The 24,772-nt window shown below is 34.6% G+C and overlaps 1 protein-coding gene across 6 annotated transcripts in view; it reads left to right on the top strand.

Moving 5' to 3' along the window:
- SESTD1 (SEC14 and spectrin domain containing 1) overlaps positions 1 to 24,772 on the top strand; it is a 136,983-nt gene that overhangs the window by 62,550 nt on the left and 49,661 nt on the right. For 5 of the 6 annotated variants that reach the window (XM_058549347.1, XM_058549343.1, XM_058549344.1 and 2 more), the window contains 3 exons: positions 420 to 510; positions 4,373 to 4,486; positions 23,665 to 23,778. In XM_058549347.1, coding sequence (XP_058405330.1) covers positions 420 to 510; positions 4,373 to 4,486; positions 23,665 to 23,778 — 319 coding nt within the window. The remainder of the gene's footprint in view (positions 1 to 419; positions 511 to 4,372; positions 4,487 to 23,664; positions 23,779 to 24,772) is intronic. The other variant, XM_058549348.1, reaches the window with a different exon arrangement.

Raw genomic sequence — 24,772 nt, 5'->3', positions numbered from 1 at the left:
CCCTCCGCTCCAGCTTTTGACTGTCTGGGATTCCGTTGTTGGTCTGTGGCTGTTACTTTTGTTGTATTTTGTGGGGGAAGAATTCACGGGAAAGCTCACTCCGCCATGATGCTGACGTCACTCTTGATTTCTTCTCTTTTTAAGACATTGACTTTCCATGCTTCTAGAGCAATTTTCTTTCCAAATTATCTTGTAAATTGTCAGCATTTCCTGAAATGAGGAAGACAAATTGCTTGAGAAAACTCAAAAGATACTCTGAAGAATTTTGTTTATTGACAATGTAAACCAAACCTAGTGAGATTAATGCTACTCCATTTATGATTAAGCTGTAAACTTTCTTTATTTAGAATTATGAACAATAAAATATGAAACTTGTTTAATACTTTGTTTTAATACGTTGTCATTTTGTTTTGTTTCAGTGAAAAGTGTAAGGCTAGAGGATTTACAGTGATTGTGGATGGCAGAAAATCACAGTGGAATGTGGTGAAAACAGTAGTCTTAATGCTACAGGTAATTTTATTTTTGTCTATGAGGGTATGGTTTTATTTCACAGCAACAGATCAAGGAGATATTGGCCAATGCATTTCATTTATTGGACTATGCTCAAACTTCTCAGCAGTGACTAAGTTTTGAAATGCATGGATCACTACTGGATTGTTCAAATTCAGTTCTTACAGATTCGAATTTGAATAGTAAAATAAATTTCAGCCCTATTCTAAGGATTTGTAAATGAGCGAAAATAATATGTCATGTGTAAGTAATTTAACCAAGTAGGCTAGTGAGTCTAAAAGTGAAAGGGCAAATGTTATCAGGCTCACCTGGGAGCTTTTGCATGCTGCGGTACCTGCATCTTCCCCTCGCTGCCCTCTTCTGACACTGCAGGAGTAGGACTGGGTAAGTCTGGTCTGAAGAAGCTTCTCAGGCCGTTCTGATAGGTCTCTCTCATCTGTTGTCCTTTCCTCCAAAAGCACCAAGATTCATGATGGTCTTATTATTTATTTCTAATCTAGACGAAATTTACTTAAGGGCCAAGTCCTCGGGCGCTTGAGCAGCTCACAAGTTAGCATTTAATAAACGCCTGCCATTACAAGCTCCTTGATCTGATCCCAGTCTTGTGTTTATATTTCCTTGTGTTCCTTAGAATGTTTCTGTGATCTCTTGCATGTAGTAGGTACCTAGTAAACATTTGTTGATTTATTATAAGGATATTGAGGATATTATGATCTGAAATGGAAAAGGAAAACATTTGAGTGATTGAAAGGGAGCAACTTGCTCACATGTACCTGGGTTTCCTTAGAAGGGCTTCTAGAGAAAGTAAAGGATAAAAAGAGATTATCTAATTTAAATGAAAGAAAGTGAAAGGGCGTGTCTGGCAAGGACACTGGCTTAGTGATAACTTCTTAGAAATGAAGCAAACACACAGAAGGGAGTTGATGGGGAAAATATAAGTTGGCAGTTACATGGGATAGTGAACATTCAGTTAGGTAAATACCAGTGATATTGAAAGGAAGATCAAGAATTTTAAATGAATTTGAAAAGTAATTGGTAGCTGCTTTAGGGTTCTGTGGAGAGGAATATAATTTAAAATCTTAAATGATAACTAAGGAGAATGATTCTTAATGTTTTTTGTTTTATTTGGGATAATTAGGAAAAAGAGATTCGAGGGATGAGAACAAGGTAGTAATTTTAGTTTTTAGTTTTAGTTCTTAATATGGTTCAGATACTGTGCTAAGCTTACTGTGTAAATTATCTCATTTAATTTTATCTTTGTAATCTAGGGAAGCAGGTTCTATTATCCCCAAAGTTCAACTGAGGCTCAAGGATTTTAAATAACTTAGCCAGATTCTCATAGTGAATGTGGGGAAGAGTCAGGATTGGAGCTTAGCATGGCTTAAGCCCCAGGTCTTGACTTGAGCAATTACAAAGTGTATATTTACCAGTGGGATGTATGTGAGGTGGTCCCCAAATTATCTACCCAGTACCTCAGTCTTTTTAAGTGTTTGGCCTAAACTTTTCATCATTAGAATCACTCTTTTGGGTTGGAAAGGATATAGCCTCCAGAGGATCAGTTTTTAAGGGAGCACAGATTGGTGTCCTATAATAACTTTTTCTGTCAAGTATGTTCCAGCACTTTTATATTCTAAACCCTGAAGATTAACTCTTCTCTGTAAAAGTTGTTAAAATAACTATTAGGTGAGAAATCCATTAATTATGTCCTTGTGTTCTTCCTTTCATCCTGTTACTCAACTGTGTCACAGGTGAGCTGTTTGGGACTTGCTGTTTGAACTGGACTTTGATCAGTGGCAGTTTTGAAGAACAGTCAATGGATGATTTAATCCCCTCTTGCAATTTCTTTTCTGATAGGTATTTTAACAACTTTTGGATTTATTATAGTTAACTTTTTCAGAAGTTGCAATGGCTTGTTGTTACCCCTAGTCAAACAGTTTCCACATACAAAGTCATTCATTGCTTTTGTGTCAAAGGTACTGGTACCAGTTGTTTGGGAGCCCAGGGCTCGGTGCTGGCTCTGCCTCTAACTAGTGTTCTCTCAAATGAGTGGCTTGGTTTCTCTTGTTTCCCACAGCTTTAATATTCAATGCTTTTGAAATAATAATCTTCCATAAATCAACATATGAATACACCGCTATTTACCCTAAATTTCCCAGCGCCTGTGGTAAAAGTTTTGACAACCCAGTCATTGTAGGGGACACTAGATTTGTGATGTTCTAGGGCAGTGGTTGAACCCTAGAGTTTGTAAATAAAGTTTTATTGGAACTCAGCCACACCCATGCGTTTACATATTCTTTGTGGCTGCTTTCACTCTACAACAACAGAGTTGAAGTAGTTGCAACAGAGAATCTATAGAAGCCTAAAATATTTATTTTTAGACCTTGAGAAAGAATTTACTGACTCCTGGTCTAGAACATATGAAATGGTGTGGTGGAACTTGAGAGTCAGACAGACCTGGTTTCTATTCCAGCACCGTCACTTTTTAACTCTGCTATCTTGGAAAAGTTACTCTAGTTTTCCGAAGCTCAATTTATTCTTCTGTAAAACTGGGAGAAAGAGACCCACTTGTTAATGCAAATTAATTTATTCAACAAGTGTTTATGGAGTGTCTTCTATATATCAGGCACTGTCATAGGCACTGGAGATATAGGAGGGACATGGTAGGTAGGGTACCTGCCATTGGGAAGCTTATATTCTATTTGAAGAGTCAGACAATAGGCAGTTAAGCAAATTAATAAAAATGTAACATCAGATAGTGATAAATGCTATGAAAAAAGTACAGTGGTAGAAGGAGACTGAGTTGGATGGTGCTACTTTGGATAGGGTGGTCAGAGGAGGTCTCTCTGAGAAGGGAATATTTGAGTAGAATTCGAAATAAACTGAGGGAGCACTTCTTCTAGGTATAAGGCAAAGAACATTCCAGGCAGGAAACATCAAGGGCAAAGTCCTGAAGGGGCAATAGACTTGTCACCTTCTAGGAACAGCAAGAAGGTCAGTATGGCTGTGGTAGAGTGAGCTAAGAGGGGAGAGATGTGAGATGAGGTCTGAGAGGTCAGTGGGCCCTGAGCTTGGAGGGCCTTCTAGGCCTTGGTAAGGGGTTTGAATTTTCTTCTGAGCATGAGAAAATGTGAAGCTGGAGGCCTGTTAAGAGGATATTTCAGAAGGCTGACTAGTTTGGGGATGTTAGCAATGCAGGTGGTAGAAATTGTGAGATTTAAGATATATTTTAAAGATAGATTCTATGAGACTTGCTGATAAAGTATACATGGAATATTTATTCACTTAGTAAATGTTCATTTCCACTCTTCTTCAGGTAATATGAATAACTGTCTAGTAAATGTGAAATCGTATTTGTCAAAGATTAGCTTTGTCCTTTTCTTCAAGTTAATAGTCACGCAGAATCTCGACCTCTTTGTCTAATGACCGATAAGAATATTATTTTGTGGGAAAATTTATTTTACATTTATTTGAAGAAATTCTCCAGGATGATTGTGTTAGAAAAAATTTGTCATATCATAGAAAAAGCAACCAAATTAAATTATTTCTCAACTAAAAATTGTCTTGCATTTAGTCTAAACATATTCCTAGTAGAGAGACTTAATAATACAAAAATAATTCACATGTACTGTTCTGTATTACATTGTTTATTTGAAATCTTTTCTGAATCAGTTTGTCTTTCAAGTATTTCTTTATTGCCATGTATGGTTTGAAGTTTGGATTATTTCTTCTACTTTATTATTTTAATTCTTTTCCAGAGGTCTCTTAATTACTCAGCTTTATCTTGAATATCTAGTAATTTATAACTTTAGTAAATTATTTATTTTACATGTATGATTTATAATTATTTTTCTATATTTTATAGAACGTTGTTCCAGCTGAGGTGTCCCTTGTTTGTGTAGTGAAGCCAGATGAATTCTGGGATAAGAAAGTAACACATTTTTGTTTTTGGAAAGAAAAGGATAGACTTGGCTTTGAGGTAAATATACTCTATGAAAAAACAGAAGTGTGTTGTATCTTTAAAAATAGCGTTTTTTGTGCAACTATGACATACAACTATCTACTGGGGCTTTGGAGGAAAAAAAAAGGAGGAGGATTGGCAATAGATGTTAGCTCAGAGCCCGTCTTCCTCAGCAAAAAGAGGAGGATTAGCATGGATGTTAGCTCAGATCTGATCTTCCTCACACACACACACAAAAAGTAGCGTTTTGCTGGTATTATTTTATTTGTTCAGCATTGGATACTAAGCAGTGCCTAAGCAATGATTAGTATGTAGTCAGCATTCAGGTACTTGTTGAACAAATTATGTTTCTTTGTCAAAGACTGCAAACACTTTCTTATTTTCGTTTATGTCACTCTTTGTTAACTCCTTTGAATAAGTAGAAACTTTTTATTTAAAAATTTTATTGCATTAACAGGAGGACATTTACTAAAACCAGGAAATCCTAGACATTTTTAAATTGAAGTTAGAGCCTATTTTGTGATGTCATAATTATTTTTTAGTATATGATTTGGTTTTGATACATGAACACAGTTATCTATCTTTTCCTAGTGGCATTACTCTCTCCCTCTCACTTTTATTGTATGAAATTACATCTTATTATAGATTAGAAAGAAGTCCTAAAATGGAATACAAATTTAAACAGTTCTTCATATATTGCCTTCCACAACCTGTTAATCCTCACTTCCCAGTAGGAGAGTTGATAAATACTACACTTTACATTGGTTAGTTAAAGTGTGGAAGCATTGACGGGTACAAAGTCTGACCCCACCCCTTAGAATGCTTACAGGAGTCACACAATGTAGATTCATTTTGGACCTTGCCATACTATAATAGTCACTTTTATTTTGAATAAAGTCAATGTCAGTGTATTTTTGGTATGAAGGAAAGGTCGCCACAGTGTGGTAGAGAGGAAGATTTAAGAAAACCTGTTTATTCTTAAATGAAGTAGGTTGAAATGTATTAAATATGTTTGATTTTTTTCCTCACTTTAAAAAACAAAGCCATAATTTACATGCAGTAAAATTCATTGGTTTTAGTGTATGGGTCTGAGAATTCTGACACATACAGGTATGTAACCACCACCACAGTGAAGAAATCAGGAAGTATCTCCTCACCCCAGAAATTCCCCCGTTCTCCTTTGTAGTCAACTCCTTCTTCCATCTTTAGCCCCTGATAACCACTGATCTGTTTTATGTCCCTATAGTTTTGCGTTTTCCAGATGTCATATAAGTGGAATGATACAGTATGTAACATTTTTAATCTGGCTTCTTTCAAATATGCATTTGCATTTGGAATTCATCCTGTTGTTGCATGTATTGGTAGTTCCTTTCTTATTGCTGAGTAGTATTTCATTGTATAGAAGTACCACAGGTTGTTTATCCATGCCCCAGTTGAGGGACCTTTTAGGTTGTTTTCAGTTTTTGGTGATTATGAATAAAAGCACTATAAATATTCATGTATGGGTTTTTGTGTGAACATAGTTTTTATTTTGAGGGGTAAAATACTTGGAGTGGGATTGCTGGGTCATATGGTAAGTATATGGTTTAACTTTCTATGAAACTTCCAAATTAGCGGTTTCAAAGAACCTGTATCATTTTGCGTTCCCACCAGCAATGTATGAAAGTTCCAGTTGCATCCTTGACAGCACTTGGTATAGTCAGGTTTTGTTTAAAACATTATAGTTATTCTAGTGGGTGTGTAGAGGTATCTCATTGTGGTTTTAATTTGCATTTCTCTAATGACTAATGATGTGAGTTTATTTTTAAGTGCTTGTTTGCCATCCATGTACTTTCTTTGGTGATGGCTGTTCAACTCTTTTGCCCATTTTTGTAAATAAATAAGGCTTTTTGTTTTCTTGTTATTGAATTTTGAGAGTTCTTGATGTATTTTGGATGGAACTCCTTTATCAGATATATCATTTGCAAATATTGCATCTCAGTTTGTGGTTTGCTTTTCGATTCTCTTAACAGCATTTTTCAAGAAGTTTTTAACTTTGATGAAGTCCAGTTTTTTAATTTTTCTTTTATGAATCAGGCTTTTGGTGTCATAGCTGAGAAATCTTTGCCTAACTCAAGATCACAAAGATTTTCTCTCATGTTTTCTTCTAGAAGTTGTATAATTTTAGGTTTTATATTCAGATCTATGGTCCATTTTGAGTTAGTATTTGTGTAAGTTATGATCTGATAATGTATGTTTTATGACTTTATTTTAAATGTATTGAGATTTGGTTTTTGACCCAGTATATGGTCTGTCTTGGTAATTTCCTCATGCACATGACAAGAATGTGTATTCTGCTATTGTGAATGGAGGGATATGTAGCTGTCTAGATTGTTCATAGTGTTCATAGTGTTCAAGTCTTCTATATCCTTTGTAATATTCTGTCTACTTGTACTATCAGTTACTGAAAGACAAATATTGCAGTTTCCAACTATAATTGTGGATTTGTCTTTTCATTTTTGTCAGTGTTTTGCTACATGTATTTTGAAATCTATTGTTGAGTTCATAGAGATATAGGATTGTTAGGTCTTGGTGAGTTGACCACTTTATCATTATTAAATGTCCGTTTTTTATCCCTGATAATATATCTAGTTCTGAAGTATACATTGTCTGATATAAATATAGCTATTCCAGCTTTCTTATGACTAGTGTATGCATGTTGTATCTTTTTCCATTCTTTTACTATGTTTTTAACCTATTATCTGTTTACCTATCTATTTCTTTACATTTATGGTGGATTTCTTGTAGACACAATATAGTTGGGTCTTGCTTTCATATCCAATCTGACAGTCTCTATCTTTTGAGTGGTATGTAAGACCATTTATATTTAAAGTAATTATCGATACAATTGGATTAAAATTTACCATCTTGTTAGATTTTTATGTATTTTTTTGTTCTTTTTCTCACGTCTTTTGAATTGAGTATTTTTTATGATTACATTGTATCTCCATTATTGGCTTGTAGCCAGCTCTGGTGGTCTAGTGGTTAAAATTTGGCATTCTTACTGTTGTAGCTCAGGTTTGTTTCCTGGTCAGGGAACCACACTACCCATCTGTTGGTTGTCAGTCTGTGGTGTGGCTGTGTGTTGCTGTGATCCTGAAAGCTATGCTACTGGTATTTCAAATATCAGCAGGGTGACCTATGGTGGACAGGTTTCAGCAGAGCTTCCAGAAAATTGCCCACTTCCGAAAAAATTGCCTGTAAAACCTTATGCATAGCAGCAGAGCATTGTCTGATACAGCACTAGAAGGTGAGAGGATGGCACAAAAAGACCAGGCAGGGTTCCTCTCTGGTGTACACAGGGTTGCTAGGAGTCCGAATCGACTTGATGGCACTAACAAAATTGGCTTGCAATTTATATCTCTTAAATTTTTTTTTAGTGGTTGCCCTAGGGCTAACAATATACATTTTTAATTGACAGAGTCTTACCTTCAAATAAAATACCACTTCAGGTGTAGCGGAAATTCCTTAAAACAGCATGTCTTTGATACTTCTGTACTGTTGTTGTCATACATTTTACTTTTACAGTTCTGTAAACACACAATACATTGCTACTGTTTTTGCTATTGACAGTGTCTTGTCTTTCACAGCAAATAAAACAATAAAAAAGTGAATTTCACATTTACCTTCATTTATGCCATTTCTGATATTCTTCATTTCTTTTTGGACATTCAACTTTTTGTCTGGTATATTCCTTCTGACTAAAGAACTTCCTTTAATGTGTCTTGCAGTGCAAGTCTGTTGGCATAGAATTTTATCAGCTTTTGTTTGCCTGAAAAAATTGTTATTTTTATTTCGGTTTTGAAAGGTATTTTCAGTAGGTATAGAATTTTGTTTCATAGATTTTTTTTTTTCTTTCAAACTGTTAAGTATATTATACCATTGCCTTCTCATTTCAATGGTTTCTGTTAAGAACTCTGCTGTTATGTGTGTTATGTATCTTTTTTCCCCTTTGACCATCTTGAAGATTTTCACTTTGTTTTTGGTTTTCAGCAGCTTTATTATATGGAGTCTGGATGTGTTTTGTTTGGTATCTATTCTCTCTGGTGTTCTTGGCACTTCTTGAAACTCTGGTTTGGTGTCTTCCATCAATTTTAGAAAATTCTTAGACATTTTCTTTTCAGATATTTCCTCTGCCCCGTTGTCTTTTTCTACTCCTTCTAGAATTCCAATTGCACATATGTTAGACCATTTGAAAGTTTTTCACCATCCTAGATTGGTGTTATTTTTATCTTTTTCCTCTGTTTTTTTCTCTTTGTGGTCAATTTGGGTATTTTCTGTTGATCCATTTTCAAGGTCACTTTGTTTCCTTGGCTGTGTTGAGTGTGTTGATAAGCCTTGTAAACTCAATTCATCTGTTACCATGTTTTTGGTTTGTAGCATTTCTGTGTGATTGTTCTTTATAGTTGCTGTCTCTGCTGAAATTCCCCATCTGTTCTTGCATGTTGTCTTGCAGTTTTTCCATGGGAACTTTTAATATATATCATAGTTAATCTTAAATTCCCTACCTGATTATTTCAGTATCTGGTCTGTCTTACTCTGGTTATGTCGTTTGCTTTCTTTCTTGACAGTGAGTTGTTTTCTTTTTTGCTTTTTGTGTGCCTTGTTATTTTTTGTTGAATGTTGGACATCTTGTTTAGGACAGTCGAGACTGGGGTAAATAGTATTTGTGCCTGCACATGGGCCCATCTTGTCTTTTGCAAGGTTTTTAGCAGAGCAGGGGAAGGGTGGAATTAGTCTAGCCAGGAGTTGAGTTGGCTTTGGCTTTTGTTGTTGCTGTTATTTTCCTCAGTGCACCACAGGCTTCAGATTCCTCTGGAGTTACTTGTTGAAGATGGGGTTTACCAGAGAGGAGGTTTTTTTTTGTTTTCCCCTAATATTTGTCCCATCCTCAACTATAGATCTTTCTGTCTGTGCCTCAGAGAACGTCTCTCTTTGCACTGACCCTCCTTCAGCAATGGACTGCTGTTACTTGTTACTCAGTGCTTGTCAGAGGGGCATTCTCTGTTGTTCTGATTCAGCCTCAGCCTTAGGCAGGCTCTGTGATCCCGAGTCTAGGGAGTAGGGCCCTCTAGTGATGTTGCCCCTTCCCCAGCTTTAGGAGGCCTGTGATAGTCTGGGCTCGTTGTATGTTCCTGCCTCTACTTGGATAGAGGGTTTTTCTTTTCTTTTCCTCCGGCTGTAGTGGGGCTTTGTTTGTGCCCTAAGGTCATCTGAGTTTGCCGCTCTTCCCTGAGCACCTGAAGGTTTTTGTTCTCTAGGGGAGGTACAGTTGAAGAATCTGGGCTGTGCTTCAGCTTGATGCCTTTCCAGGGGTGGCTGCTGTTCCCTTCCCCCAGGCCTGTACTCGGAGAGAGGCTGTTTTGAAGTTTCTTATTCTGCCTACCCCTCATCTTTCTCATGAGTCGCTGAGAGGTCTGTGGAGAAGAGCCTGTAAGTAAGTTTGACTTCTTGTGTCTCCGCCTCCCAAAGCTATAACTTTTACGCTAGCCCACATTTGACCTTTAGCAATTCATTGAAAAAATTATTTTTACTTTTCTTTTTACTCTATCTATATGAGAAGATGGATGTTAGCAGAACTATTGCGACAATCATTTCACAATATAGGTAAATCAAACCATCATGCTGTATACCTTAAACTTACACAGTGATGTATGTCAGTTATTTCTTGATAAAACTGGGAAAAAAATTTGGCTCAATTCCTCCCTGGCTTGTGTGGTGCCTGGCATGTCCCAGGTGAACAGGTGCTCCAGCTTCATCTGGCCTGGAAGGCACCAGTCTTGCCTTAGATTTCAGGTTAACTGGTTTTCCTGTGAACTTAACTCTGATGGGTTCAAGAAAAATTGTGATTTTTCAGATTAACTTGACTGTGTTGTTGTTGTAAGGGTTGAAGCAGTGCTCTTTCCAGCTTTTTCCATCCTAAGCAGAAGCTTGGTGTTTTGTTTTGTTTTCCCTTTTATCTTGCAGCTTTTGTCACTGGTTGACTTGACTGTGAAGTAGACGCCGTAGAAGGGTGTTTGCCAGCAGTGTAAGAGAAGGCAGCTCGGGCTGCTGGCTTACATTAAGAAAGGTGTTACCCTGGTAGTTGAAAGGAAAACGCATCCCAGGGAAGAGAAACACGAGTGTAGTGAGAGAAGAAAGTAAAAGCTGAAAGCAGGAGGCCTGAATGTTGCCTTGGTGAGTGAGTACAGGCAAGGAGGTCTGCTGTTCGTGGCCAGGTGCATGCAGGAAGTGTTGCTCTGAGAGAATGCAAAGTGAACAGGGGCCAGTGGTTCTGCAACTAAAGCTCTGAACACTGAGTAGGAGAGAAGATCCCCTTTATGAGGAGCTGTCACATCCTGCTTAAGCATAGGCATCTGCTCAGAAATGCTGTGCCTACTTGGGTCTAATGCTATATGAATTAATTGTGACTGAATACCTTGTATCTTGGAGGATAAAATAGAAGACAGAGAATTCCTGTCTGCCTTGATCTGATGTCATAGATTGATATTTTAAAACTTAAGCATTAAAGCTTCTTGTGTCAATATATTTTCTTTTAGACATTGAAGAGATTCAGCTAGAGTATTTTCCCATGTAAGTAAGCAGTAGACACCCATTAAAAGCCTAATGTCCTAATGAGATGAGAGTCATTTCAAATGCTGGCTAATATACCGCCAAACATATTCAACTTTAAGGGACAGCTCAACACCAGCCAGTAAATGATACTTAGAGCTGTGTATAATTAAATTCAACATAGATGTTTGTTCAATTAAGAATTATTTTCCTTGGAGTTATTTTGGATCATTTGGGCTATTGTAATTAAGCCTTTGTTTTTGTATATATTATAAATACTTTTAAAAGTGTAACTTTGTTATGAGTACTGGTGTTCCTGTAAGCAAGAGTATATGTTTTACCTTATCGAATTATCCATAATAAGGATATATTACCAGCTGTCCACAGTGTTCATCAAATAAACACTTAGTGGTCGTTTTAATGACACTGTGTTTCCATATGATTTCACATTTTCTAGCCCGTCTTCTTTCCTAAATTTTTTCTTCTAGATAACCTTCCTCCTGTTCACTTTTCTAATACTTTTCATCAGCTGTTGAATATTCATCTCTTATTGCTAACCTAAATATTTCTTCATGTGTCCTTCCTATCTCTGAAATAAGTGCCTACCTGTTCAGTTTCCTTTTTAGCAACTCAGATATATTCAGGTACTTTCTGTCTTTGAACAGCATTATACCTGGTGGCTTTGATAGATTTTGCTGTTAGATGATATTATCTATAGTCTGTCTAATGACAAGATAAAATTGAAGTAGTACTGGTATTAATCTTGGCCTCAAATTGAGAGACTAATAATCAAAAGGATCTCCACCTCTCATTCTTTATTGTCACTCATGAGAGTACAAGTGTATTTACTGGTAATAATAACCAGCCACCATTCTAAATTGTTTTCTTCTCTTATCTCTTCTTATTATTGCGTATGATTCTGTTCTTTTTTGAGGCCGTACTAACGTTAGGATCCAGAGCCAAAGACTTCTTTCATGTTCCTCTGTGAAGAACACCTCTGGCTCCGTCTATTCTGACTTCTTTCCAGATTGTGCAGAAAGTTCTTTTCTCTTAGTGAGAAAAATATTCCCCAACAAACAGACATACACATTGAGATAGTATGTTTAAACACATATACATACGTGAATTTGTACTAAGCATGCAAAGACTCATTTCCATTCCAGATCTTGCACACACATTCTTAGCATAAGTAAAACATCTGAGTGTTCAGTGTTAGGTTCTTTGGGAATGTTTTATTAGGAAAGGGTGAGTGCAGTTACAGATAGAAGAATAGGAATAAGGGAGAAACAAGTTTTGAGTCTTTCTGTAAGTTAGATTCTACGCTAAAGAAAACCTTCACAAATGTTTTGATTGAAGACCATATGGTAAATATCTTTCTCTTCAAATTTGTTGAACGATAGTATGTGCTAGTTACTAAAATATTGTGGTTTAGTCAGTTAAGTTGTCTTAACCTCTCTAACATATGTAAAATAAAGGGAAAAGTAATATTTATGTAGGACTTTATTATTTATTTATACTATTTTTTAATTTAATTTTTAAAATTTATTTACTTATTTATACTATATCCTTTATTATTTATACTATTGAAAAATTTCATGGTTTTTATTTACTTTGAAAGGATTTGGCAAAAGTTCGAAAAACTCATGTAGGTAGTGATCTTTTTTTTGTTGTTGTTGTGAGAAAGATTGGCCCTGAGCTAACATCTGCCAATCCTCCTCTTTTTGCTAAGAAAGACTGGCCCTGGGCTAACATCCATGCCCATCTTCCTCGACTTTATATGGGATGCCGCCACAGCATGGCTTGCCAAGCAGTGCGTTGGTGCGCACCCGGGATCCAAACCGGCAAACCCCGGGCTGCCGCAGCGGACTGTGCGCACTTACTTAACCGCTTGCGCCACTGGGCTGGCCCTGGTAGTGATCTTTCTTTCTTCCTTTTTGTAGTTCCACTGGTTTATTCTGGTTCCCTTTGTGCTTGTTACTGGGTTTCAGATTCCTTGGAGGTAGATCTGAAATTTAGTTTTCTGCTTAGTAAAATGATAGCTGCTTTGAATGTAACCAGTACGCCTTTTCTTCCAAAATTTAATGGTATCCGTACATATTAGAATATTTATGGAGATGGATATTTGAAAATAATTAACAATTATTTAGCAGTTAAGTTAGATAACAATCAGAATATGATCCCCACCGCATTCCTGAGTAGATAAAGCATGTGTTGAAGTATGATTTTCATAGAGATAAAATCATGACTGCCATGCAAATATAAAATAAGCATAAGTCACACATACTATGCAACTCATTAACTAATGAGGTTGTCAGTAACTTGTGAGGTGTGGTTCAAAGAGCGTTTGAGGAATTGAGGATTTTGGTAGGCAGGTAAGATTGCTGAGTTAGATACAAAACTGGTCGATGTCCTACAGATTGATAAATTCTGAACTTTGAAGTTACTTATTGTTCCACTGGACAGAAATTTATCAAAATTCCACTGGTCATAAATTATTTGTTTCTTCTGGACAAAATCTAGAAGTTAACCTCCGTTGGTACCTATTGATTAGTCTATAGAAAGTTATTCAGAGGTACAAGCCTAGCACTGCATGAAAGAACACCCAGCAATATGTTTTGCCCATTCCTAAGATTTAGATAGTTACTCTGACACATGAGTTATATTTTTTATAGGACAATATTTTGTAAAATTTGAATTTGGACATTAATGACATACTGAACATTCATATCACTGCGGGATAATAGAAACTACTTTCTAAAGTTTGATATTTTGATTTTCATACCAGTCTTTCTTTAAGCTTTGTCTTCCAAGCCAGGACTTGTGTTTTTTAGTGTTTCCCCTCATCATTTTCCAAATTGTTAAGTCCTTAAAGGAAGAAGCATCTTCTTAAATATTCCCCTTTTTAAAAATATAAACAATGTTTTTTCATTTAAAGTATATTAGTGTAAAGTCTTTTTAGTATTTATCAATTGACTAGTTAGTGGGAGATCTGTCAGTCACTGAAGATTTATCCCTCAGCTAGAAATCATAAACCAATATGATGATTTTATTTCAAATGAAACACTGGTCAATAACAGAAACCACGAGATTCACTGCTCCTTGATATATAACTTAATAAGGAGCATAAGAATGATAATAATCCTGAAAATTGGCCTCAAGACAGTTATCTACAGATGTATAAATTGTACTCATTTCATCAGAATTGTTGTTTAGCATATCCTGATGTCTTTCATACTCTAAAAATTGTGGTAAAAAAGATAGTATACAGTGTGATTAAATCAAATTTGGATCTTCATTTATGGAGAATAAGTCTTTCTACACAAAGAGGTTTCTACCAAGCCAGGCTTGCAAACCTTTTCTCTTATATACTTGTTTAAAAAGAAATGTAAAAATTATAAAAATAAACCAGCTGGGTTTTTTTTTTTCCAGTGTAAAAGTTAAAATTTCAAAGATCAGGTTAAGAAAATAGTTTTTGTCCTCTTTTTAAATTTTATTTTATTTTATTTTATTTTTTGGTGAGGAAGATTCACCCTGAGCTAACATCCGTTGGCAATCTTCCTCTTTTTTTTTTTTTTTTTGCTTGAGGAAGATTAGCCCTGAGCTAACATTCTGCCAGTCTTCCTCTATTTTGTATGTGGGTTGCCTCCATAACATGGCTCATTAGTGTAGTAGGTCTGTGCCCAGGATCCGAACCTGCGAACCCGGTCCACCGAAGCGGAGCACGTGGAACTTGAACCACTCAGCCACAGGGCCGGCCCCTCCCCTCTATTTTTAATGGCATGATACCATTTTTTCATCATAATTTATATGTAGTCTTAAAATAAATCATGAAAGTAGATAATTTTATAAATGATTTATAACTCATTCTATATCTTTCATAACTGTTTTAAAATTAAAGATCATGAATGCCATTTGTTAGAGGGGAAAAGTCAAAATTGGTCTTTCTTTTTACTTTGGTATAATTATGTTATTTAAGATGGTATTATGAAGTTCACTTCAATTCAATATTTTATAATGTTAATAGGTTAGTAAATACTTTTTTAAACTTAAGCTTGTCGTGAACTACTTCTGTATGATGTTTTGGGGAAAATGGTAAGCTACTGTAGAATGTCATGGAGAGTGTTCATGAGATTTTTGTAACTGTTTGGGAAATACTGCTTTAGAGTGATGCAGTGGGCCAGTCTAAAGAAATGCTTGGTGATTTTGGAAAAATATACTCTCTTAAATATTTGAAAAATGAAATGTTGAGTTTGTGGTTCCATCTTCTCCACAGGTAAGGAATTGTTTGATTTTTTAAGAAGTTTGCTTTTAAGCTAGAATGTGGTCTATCAATCATTTGATTAGAGTAGGTGACAGTGTCAGTAAATATTTGAAAGAAGGTTTTGCAGAAGATAATAAAGAGCTGACTATAGTATGTTTAATTGATATTCTAACACAATTATATAAATTTCTGTCTTTTTGTACTTATAATATTTTTGCTCTAATTCACAGGGTTATTTCTTAGTCGTTAAATAGTCACTTAGCAAAAGATTTTCACAGCTTTTTCTATAGCTTTGGAAAATATTTCTTGAGAATTTTCAGCAATATGTCATTATTTCTTTGTTTTCATATTTAGAATTATAGGATGAAAAGGGATGAGACATAATACATGTGAACTAAATACGTTGTTTTGGACCCTTATTTTCTAATATTGCTTTTAATTTTGGTGATGATTGCTTTTTGAGACTGGACTTTTTAAAAAAATTTGATTGTTTCTTTTTTCTTCTCTTTGCCAGGTAATAAAACATTTCCCATAAGATAAAATGAACCCTTGATTTGCATTGCTTTATATTTAAACTTTCATACAAGTTTGCTATATTGATGGTCTCTTTAAGGACCTTATATAACAGAAAGGAATACAGGAAATCTTACCAGTATTTTGTAACTTGAGAAGCTGTAATGAATACTGTAGAGAAAATCATCTAAGGTGGGATTCCAAATTTGCTTTGCCACATTGACTCTGAAATGTGTCAGTTTTCTCTTTTTTTTCCCATATAGGTTATTTGCTTTTTAATCTGTTTCTGTGCTTTTCTACCTTCCCGAAATCACTTCTCTATACAGTTTCCTTTTTAGTGCTCCAGTTTTACTTCCGGCCTAAATCCCCACTCTCCCACCCCCAGAAAACCATTTTTTTTTTATTTTTGCTTGTGCACTTGAATTTGTTCTTTTTGTGAAATCATATCCCTCTGTGACGTTTGCCATCACTGGAGTGGAGTTGAATTGTCTGTTCCTTCAAACTTGGTTTGCGGTCTGAGAAGCAGCTGTCTGTAATTTATATGTTGCATTCTGGCAAATGGTGTCGTTTTCCAAAGACAGTGGGCATTTATTCACCTTTGTAAACAGAGTGTACTTTAGCTGTGCACCTGGACGAGAGCTTCTCTTTCCTCTTAAGGATGCCACTTCTGCTCACTTCAAAAAGGTGATTCTTAGGTGTACAGCATTTTCATACAGTAAGATTCTTTCCTACTATGGCAAAATCTTCTTAGATGCTTTTTCCTTTCATTCTTTTTGAACATACGTTATCTGATAAAATGGAATCAGTTACTGCTGTTTTGCCAGCCTCCTCTGCCCTTTCTCCTTGCCCTCACTCTCTTAAGATGAGATTATTGCAGTGGAAATGGAGATATTTCATCACAATAGAGAGTTCTAAATTGTTAATTCAAAATGATCGTGATTTTGAATCTGCTGATTGTTCAAACTTTTGTTTTTTTCCTTATATGTTATTTAGCTTTGAGATACCTTTGATGTTGATATACTTTTGCATATCTACATGGCAGATCTACTGTTTTCACTTTGAACACCCATAAGTGAATTTTATAAGAATATGGATTCTATAAAACGCTTTATAATGGAGAAAATGAGTTGTATGCAGGTCTCCATAATTGTGATGTTCCCTTGTTTATGTCTGTTTTGCATAAGTAAAAATATCGTAATGGGAGTAATCTTAGCCAGTTTTTTTCTTTAAAAATTCTATTTACTACTAAAGAGTAGTATACTCTTAAATATATTTTACATCATAAAAAAAGTGAATTTGTACTGTTTGCATTTAGGAATTGTTTATTTTAGGAAAAGGAGCTTTTAAGAGAAAATTCAGATGCAGATAAAATTTTGCCACATGTAACTGAGTAACTGCAAATTTTCCCTTTGGCTTATTAAACTTGAAATTTTTTCACCAATAATTGTAATGTATTTAGGAGCTGCAAAATGTAGAAAGGTTAACCAGAGTGGGTGGAAAGTGACAAGTGCTCTTCATTAGGCAAGGCAGGTGATATATTAGAACGGCCCAAATTAAATGTATAGGATGACAACTCATTAGAATTATGTCCTCCTAGAGCTTAAAGAGACATCATAGATAATTTAATACAGCTGCCTTCTTTGGCAGATTGGGGAAATAAGCCTGGAGTGAATTCCTTTAGGTTGTGTCTACAAGGTCAGTGAATTTGTGGCAGAGCTAGGGCACAAACCTGGAATGATTGGCTTCTAGTTCAGTATCCTTGCAATTATAATGTAATGATGTTTAACCTAAGAAGGAAATTTGGAAATCATTTGGTGTGTTCTAGTAAAGTCTTTGGCCCTCTGTGCTTTTATGACCTAACGGGCAACAACGTTTAGTTTATGTAGAGTATTTTCAACAAAGGCTTTAGAAACAAACCAGAAAACTTTAATCTACTTGTTTTTATGAAAGCATTGCACAACTGTCTCTGGAATATTACAGAAACAAAAAGCTCATTTTCTTTGTAGAAGCATATCTTATTTATCCTTATATTCCCAGCTCTAGAACACATAGCTTTTAATAAAATAATACTTTTAATAAATAAATTTAACTGTTCTTTTTATTCTAAGAAGTTTATTTTAAATTAGCTCCCATTATTACCTGAGCAGGAAAACAGTGAAATTGAGATATGCTAAACTCCTCATGTTAGAGATAACATTAAATTGCTATTTAAAATAAACGAGCATGATATACTTTGCTGTTATTAAACTAACCAAAAATGTTATTTAATGTTCTATATCTTCTTTTATTTTTTTAAATAGAAAAAAGAGGCACATGAACTCCCTCAGCTTTCCTGTTGTTACCACGTGCAGATTTTCCTGTCTTCTCCCTCTAAACCCCTTGCTTGCTGCCTTGAAAGAGTTACCCTCTCTTCAGTCTGAGGTTGAGATCTCATGCCCTTTCTGTCAGTTCCCTCTTTCTCTCGATTCTTTTCTGTTTTTAGTTTTTTAATATAGTATTTGGTACATATTCTTTAAAAATGTATATATACATGAAGCTTAATAATGAAACAAACACTTGGGTACCCACCACCCAACCTAAGAACCCAAGTATCAGTACCTTGAAATAAATCTGAAAGTCCCTCCCTGATCCCATTCACCTACCCCCATCCCTTAACGCTATTTGTCTTTATCCATCCTTTATTCATGTTCTCATTCTGTGTGTGTGTGTGTATTAAAAACTTAAATGTGAAAGACAAAATCTTTAGAGGAGAATAGGGAGTGTTTATCTTTTTTTTTTTTTTTTTGGTGAGGAAGATTAGCCCTGAGCTAACATCTGTTGCCAATCCTCTTCTTTTTGGTGAAGAAGATCGGCCCTGAGCTAACATCGTGTCCATCTTTCTCTACTTTATATGGGACGCCGCCACAGCATAGCTTAGACAAGTGGTGCGTTGGTGCGTGCCGCGGATCTGAACCTGTGAACCCTGGGCCGCTGAAGCGGAACACGTGCACTTAACCGCTATACCACCAGGCCGGCCCCAGGAGTTTGTCTTTTATTATTCTTTTATATCTATATCTACAGTTATTTAGGGAGATTATTTATTCTTAAATAGTATAGTTTCACTTATTTTTGAGCTTTATAAAAATGGTATCATGATTTTAGTCTTCACTGACTTACTTTTTCTCACTCCTCATTATATGTCTAAGATTCATTCATATTCTTGCAGTAGATTCGTTCTCACTGCTAAATGTTATTCCATTGTGTGAATTAAAGCAATTTACTTATTCTCCTGTTGATGGACATTTGGGTTGTTTCCGTTCTTTTACCATTATGAATGTTGATCTATAAACATTCTTGTATGTGTCTCCTGATAAACGTGTATAAGATTTTCTCTGTTTGCAGAATATCCAGGCATAAGGTGTAGAAATGTTCAAATTTTCAAGATAATGCCAAGTTGTTTTCCAAAGAGGCATTCTAATTTGTATATCCACTTGCAGTGTATAAGAATTCCCACTGCTCCACAGTTCCGCTAACACTTGATATTGGCTAACACCTGATATTTGCAAGTTGTTATGGTCTTTTCTTTTCTCAAATTGTTCTTGGGTATCAGTGTTTAATTAGAGTCTCATAAAATAAGTTGGGAGGGTTCCCTGCATTTTATTCTCTGGAAGTGTTCGTTTAAGATTGAAATGATCTGTTCTTCTTTGATTTTTTTTTTTTTTCGTGAAGCTTCTTAGACTGTCAAGCTCAGCAGGTAACTTATAGATCATCAGGACAAATGCGCTGATTTTGCAGTCGAGGCCACTGAGCCTCCAAGGCCTCACAGGACTTCTTAGACGTCTCAGGGCCAGTAAGAGGCAGAGCCAGAACTGGAACCAGTTTGAGGTCTGGTGTACTTCTCACCATTACACACAGATTCTCACAACGTGGTTAGTTAATAAAAGAATTTTCAGATTTTGAAAGTTTCTTCTTAGATTTTTTAAAACTCACTTGTAAACTACTGGGCCTGGTATTTTCTTTCTGGGATGATTTTTTTAAAAGAGAGATTTATATATGTATTTTTCTGTTTTTCAATGTTTTTATTATAAAGAATTATGAACACATAAAAATATAAACAGAATATTATAATTAAGTCCATGTATCCCTACACCCAGTTTTGACAACCATTAACCCATGGTCCATCCTGCCCTATCCTTACCATCAACCACTTCCCCCAAGGAGGATTGAGGATATTATAGTGAAGGAAATTGAAGACATTCAATTTATCTGTAAATATTTTACTGTATGTCTATAAAACATAAAGATTCCTTTTATGAAATATAAGCAATATCATCATGCCTTTTTTAAAAGAAACAGTTCCTTAATATCAAAAAGCAAATTGGTTTCAAATTTGTAATTATTTGATAAATGCTATAAAAAGATTTAGTTATGTAAAAATATTATATATAAATATTTTAAAATTTATTTGTAAATTTATATATAAATTATTCACACAAACTGATTGATTTATTTGAATCAGGATTTGTTCACTCATTGTGTTCACTCATCATGATTAGTTGAGATGCCTTTCCAAGTGGATAGGGTTTTAAAATCTTGTTAATGATTTCTGATTTGATTGATTATTGATTTCTAACTTAATTTCGTTGTGGTGATAGACTTGTTATCAGTTCCTTTGAAATGTACCAAGGCTTTCCTTATAGCCTAATACACAGTCAAGAGTTTAAATATTTCATGCTTGCTTAAAAAGAATATGTAATTCTCTTATTATTGTTTGTAGAATTCTATATTAGTCCATTAAATGAAGCTTTTTAATCTTAATTTCTCTTTCTCCTTTTTTTTCCACATTTTTTTTTCTCAAGGAGACCGGGTTGTTTCTATAGAGTTTTTCATAGTCTGCATATTGCAGCGGGCATCCCTGTGGTGTAATTTAACATATTATTAACATGTTAACATAATATTCTGCCTTTTCAAACTCTGTATTTCCAAAAATTGATGGTTGGATTTAGACAGTTGATTAGATTCAGATTTGATTTTCTTTTTCCATAGCTGTTCATTGGTGGTGATGTATGTGTTCCTTGATCACGAGGCTCATAATAATTGTTTTCTTTTTTATGATGTTAGCATCCAGTGATGTTCGGTGCCTAGATCTCTGTTTATTAAAGATTTAAAATGATGACATTCTAGTTTTATTATTCTTTCTTCATTTACTAGCTAGAATACTTCTATAATGAGAAACTTACCTTTATTATTTGTTTCCTCAGTGGTACAGGTGTATATGAAAGGTGAGATAAATGCCTATTTCCCTTTATTTGCTGATTTTCAGGACAGTAAATTTGTTCCCCACCATAGTCCAATTGTGATCATTTATTTTGTATCAATATGAACTCATTGAATTAAACATACTTAATATTGCAAAATACAACATTTATTATTCTTATTGATAGCAAATCGTTACATTTTTGGCCAGTAGAAGCCTTTTCAGGACCTTTTGGCACAACTCTCGTAGTCTTTGATAGCTTTCTTGATATGTGGATGAGAAGATTCTCCAAGCTCATCATGTGTATTTCCAGCCCCAGACCTGGAATAGACCATTTCTCCAGGGAGCGTTGATGCTTTTTAGTGGGGAATGGTATTTGGAGATGATAATCTGGATTCTAGGGGTGTGCATTTCTACAGAATTTGTCATTGTTTCTAAACGTGTCAGTGGAGAGAACTAGAAAACTTAGGTATGTGAGTGTATGTGTTTGTTTAAGATGAAATACGTATAAGTTTAAAACTGATACTTCCGATTCAAATTGAAGACCATAAGGGTAACTTTTTCCCTCTTACATCTTCCTTCCCAAGAATTCCATTTTCTCAAGGACATCAGAGATGGCAGAATTGGAATATCCCATCTTAATCATTTCCTTTCTTCCTCATCAAGTAATCTCAGAATAGCAATACTGTAACTACCAGTAACAGTATGATTTCTGAAAATGGAAAGAATCTGGTGATCCACTTCATTGGTTATATGCGTTCTGTTTATTCTTATGTCAGTTTTGATAAATTACATTTTTTAATAGGAATTTGTCCATTTATTCTAAATGTGCACAGTTACTGGCACAAGATTGTCCTGTGTCCATATTATCTTTTAAAGTACTGCCGTCGATGTAGTCATGTTCTTTTAATTCTTACTATTATTTGTTTTTGCCTTTTTTTTTCTTTATTTTATCAGAAATTTGTTGATTTCATTTTAGTCTTTTCAAGGAACAACTTTTAGCTGTGTTAATTTCTTAATTTCTCACCTCTCTCTTTCTGTTTTCTTTACATTTATTTCCTTGTTCGCCCCCTTTCCCCACCCTCCCAACTTCTTAGGTACATCATTAGCTCATTTTTCACCAGCCTTTCTTTTCTAATATAAACATTTGAGGCTCTTAATTTCCATTTAATGTATTGTTATCAATAGCAGTTTGTTATAAACTCTAATTATGATAGGATCCATTTTTATCTGATAGTTGTATGAACTTCTGATACCATGTTTGTGGTATTTTCCAAAGGATGATTTTTAACCCTTTTAGCAAAGCAGTTTGCAGCCTTGGTAACTTGCTTTCATTTACTGTCTACGTCATAACCTCACGTATACTGTGAGTGTGTCTAATTTAGCACATTGGGTATGTTTTGAATTTTTCTCTTTCTTTTTTCTTTCTCTGGTATTTCTTCCACAAGTCCTTCTTATTTTTTTTCTTGTTTTAAGAGTTTATTGAGATAGAATTTACGTGTAGTAAAATTCATCCCTTTTAGCCTGCAGTTGTATGAGATTGGACAACACGTATAGTCGTAAATCCTTCACCACAGTCCAGATACGAAAGAGTCCCGTCATCCCCCAGATTGGCTCGTGCCGCTTCGTGTCACTCCTTCCACCCTTCTCTCTGTGCTGCCTGTCTCTCTTCACTTCCTGACTAGTTGGTTTTTCTGTGTCCTCAGCTCTCTGAGGAGTTCCAGAAAAGTTTTTATTTTATAGATTATTCTGGCCTTTGTTGTTGTTAGGGTGGGAATAGTGCTTTTCCCAGCTGGATCAATTTTTCTTATCATATTTTTTTTGTAAATTCAAATTTATATATATCATTTTTGCATTAACACTACTATTTGAATATCTTTGTCCCACAGATGTATTTTCTTTTATATTCACATATATCTTCATTGAAATTTTACTTAGCTCTACAGTGGTCTCTTAGGTCCTTCTGTAATTCATATTTGAAATCTTTTAAAGTTTAGAGTTAAAAGATTATCATTTTAATATGTAAGTTTCAAATTTATGAATTCTCTGACCTTCTCCCCACTTTTTAGTTCTGCTTTTCAAATTAAATAAAATAGTGTATGTCATCCTTAGTTTTACTCTACTGTTGGATGACATATTTTGTTAATATATAATCAAAGCAATGTTAGAGAAACTTTAAAGTGTGTAATTTTTATATTTATAATTAAGTTGTGCTTATCATTTTAGTGTACCCAGGTAATTTTAAGGCCATATGAAAATTCTTTGCTGAATACATCATTGTATTAAAGAAATTGATTTTTATTACCAAGAAATTATTAATATTGATAGAATTTTGAAACTATTTCAACTGAGCTGCTTATGTCTCTTGTTTTTTTAAATGTGGTATTTTTTTTAATCATAAATGGTTTATGATAGCTTATTTCCTAGCAGATATCCACAATTTGATGATTTTAAATGCTGTTGTATTAATTAAATAAACAATGATATATCATGTTAGAAACAGTATTGCATATTTAACCTGATTTCACCTCCTCATTTCTTTCATGGACATTAACAGTGGCTTACTAAATGTTTCTTTTCTTTTTGCGCTTATAGGTTATTTTAGTGTCTGCCAATAAATTGACTCGTTATATAGAACCAAGCCAGTTAACAGAAGATTTTGGTGGGAGTCTCACCTATGATCACATGGACTGGTTAAATAAGAGGCTGGTTGGTATATTACAATGAGATAAAATGTCATTACATATACATGAGACATATTTTGATTACTTTATCATTTTAATTGACTAAAATGTAGATTGTTTTCCTTTTTACAAAAATGAAGAAATATAGTGCATAATGCTCGAAGGCAGTTACTCTGGAGTTAGATGCTCAAGTGTTGGCTATTACTTTTGTCATTAGTAGCAGTATTACTAGTCAAAGTTGTAAATCTTTTAAGAGAATAACAGAGTAGCATAATATCTTGAGAGGTAATCTAGTTGATATACCATTTTCAGAGAGGGTATTTAAACATCAGTTTGAGTTGAAGAGCAGTTTGACAGGTTAAGATTTTCATTTGTGAAAAGATGTCGTCTTTGTCAGGCCAGACTTCTGAAATCTGCTTCTCTGTATAATAAGACATTGTTTAATCAGACTGCTGGGGCCTGAAAGAACAAACTTCAGATGAACTCAGTTTAGATTATATGCTGATTTTATTGAAGAATAGTTAACTTTCGGTTATTTCAGAATGGATAACCACTTCTCTTTCCACCATATTTGAACAATGATATCAGACAAATGTTTATTTGTCTGATTACTTTATTACCTCTGTTTAAACAGACTTGCCCAAATCCCTTTTTAGAAATATTTTAATAAATCATGTTAGAATTGTAACTAATTTATTTTTATGCTACATGCTTGTGTGTAAAACCCTGTAACTATTACATGCAGCTAGTATGGATTAGTGATAAAATAACATAAAGAAATGTTCTATAACTGATAGTAGAAGGTTAGAACTGGTCTAAACAACATTCTCGTAGTTAAAATTGTTATTGGTGCAGATGTTTCTCAAAGAAACACAGGAATAAAAATAAACTTGTCTGAATGAAGAAAAATAATTTCTTAATGTATTTAAATTTTAAAAATTTAAAAATTATCCATTGAAACTATTTATTGTTTGAGGAAGCAATTTTGTCTTCTCTCGTGTACTCTGTTGTGCTCTGGT

The sequence above is a fragment of the Diceros bicornis genome, chromosome 10 (genome assembly GCF_020826845.1).
Source record: "Diceros bicornis minor isolate mBicDic1 chromosome 10, mDicBic1.mat.cur, whole genome shotgun sequence".
Lineage (NCBI taxonomy): Eukaryota > Metazoa > Chordata > Mammalia > Perissodactyla > Rhinocerotidae > Diceros > Diceros bicornis.
This window is presented reverse-complemented; position numbering and strand designations above follow the sequence as displayed.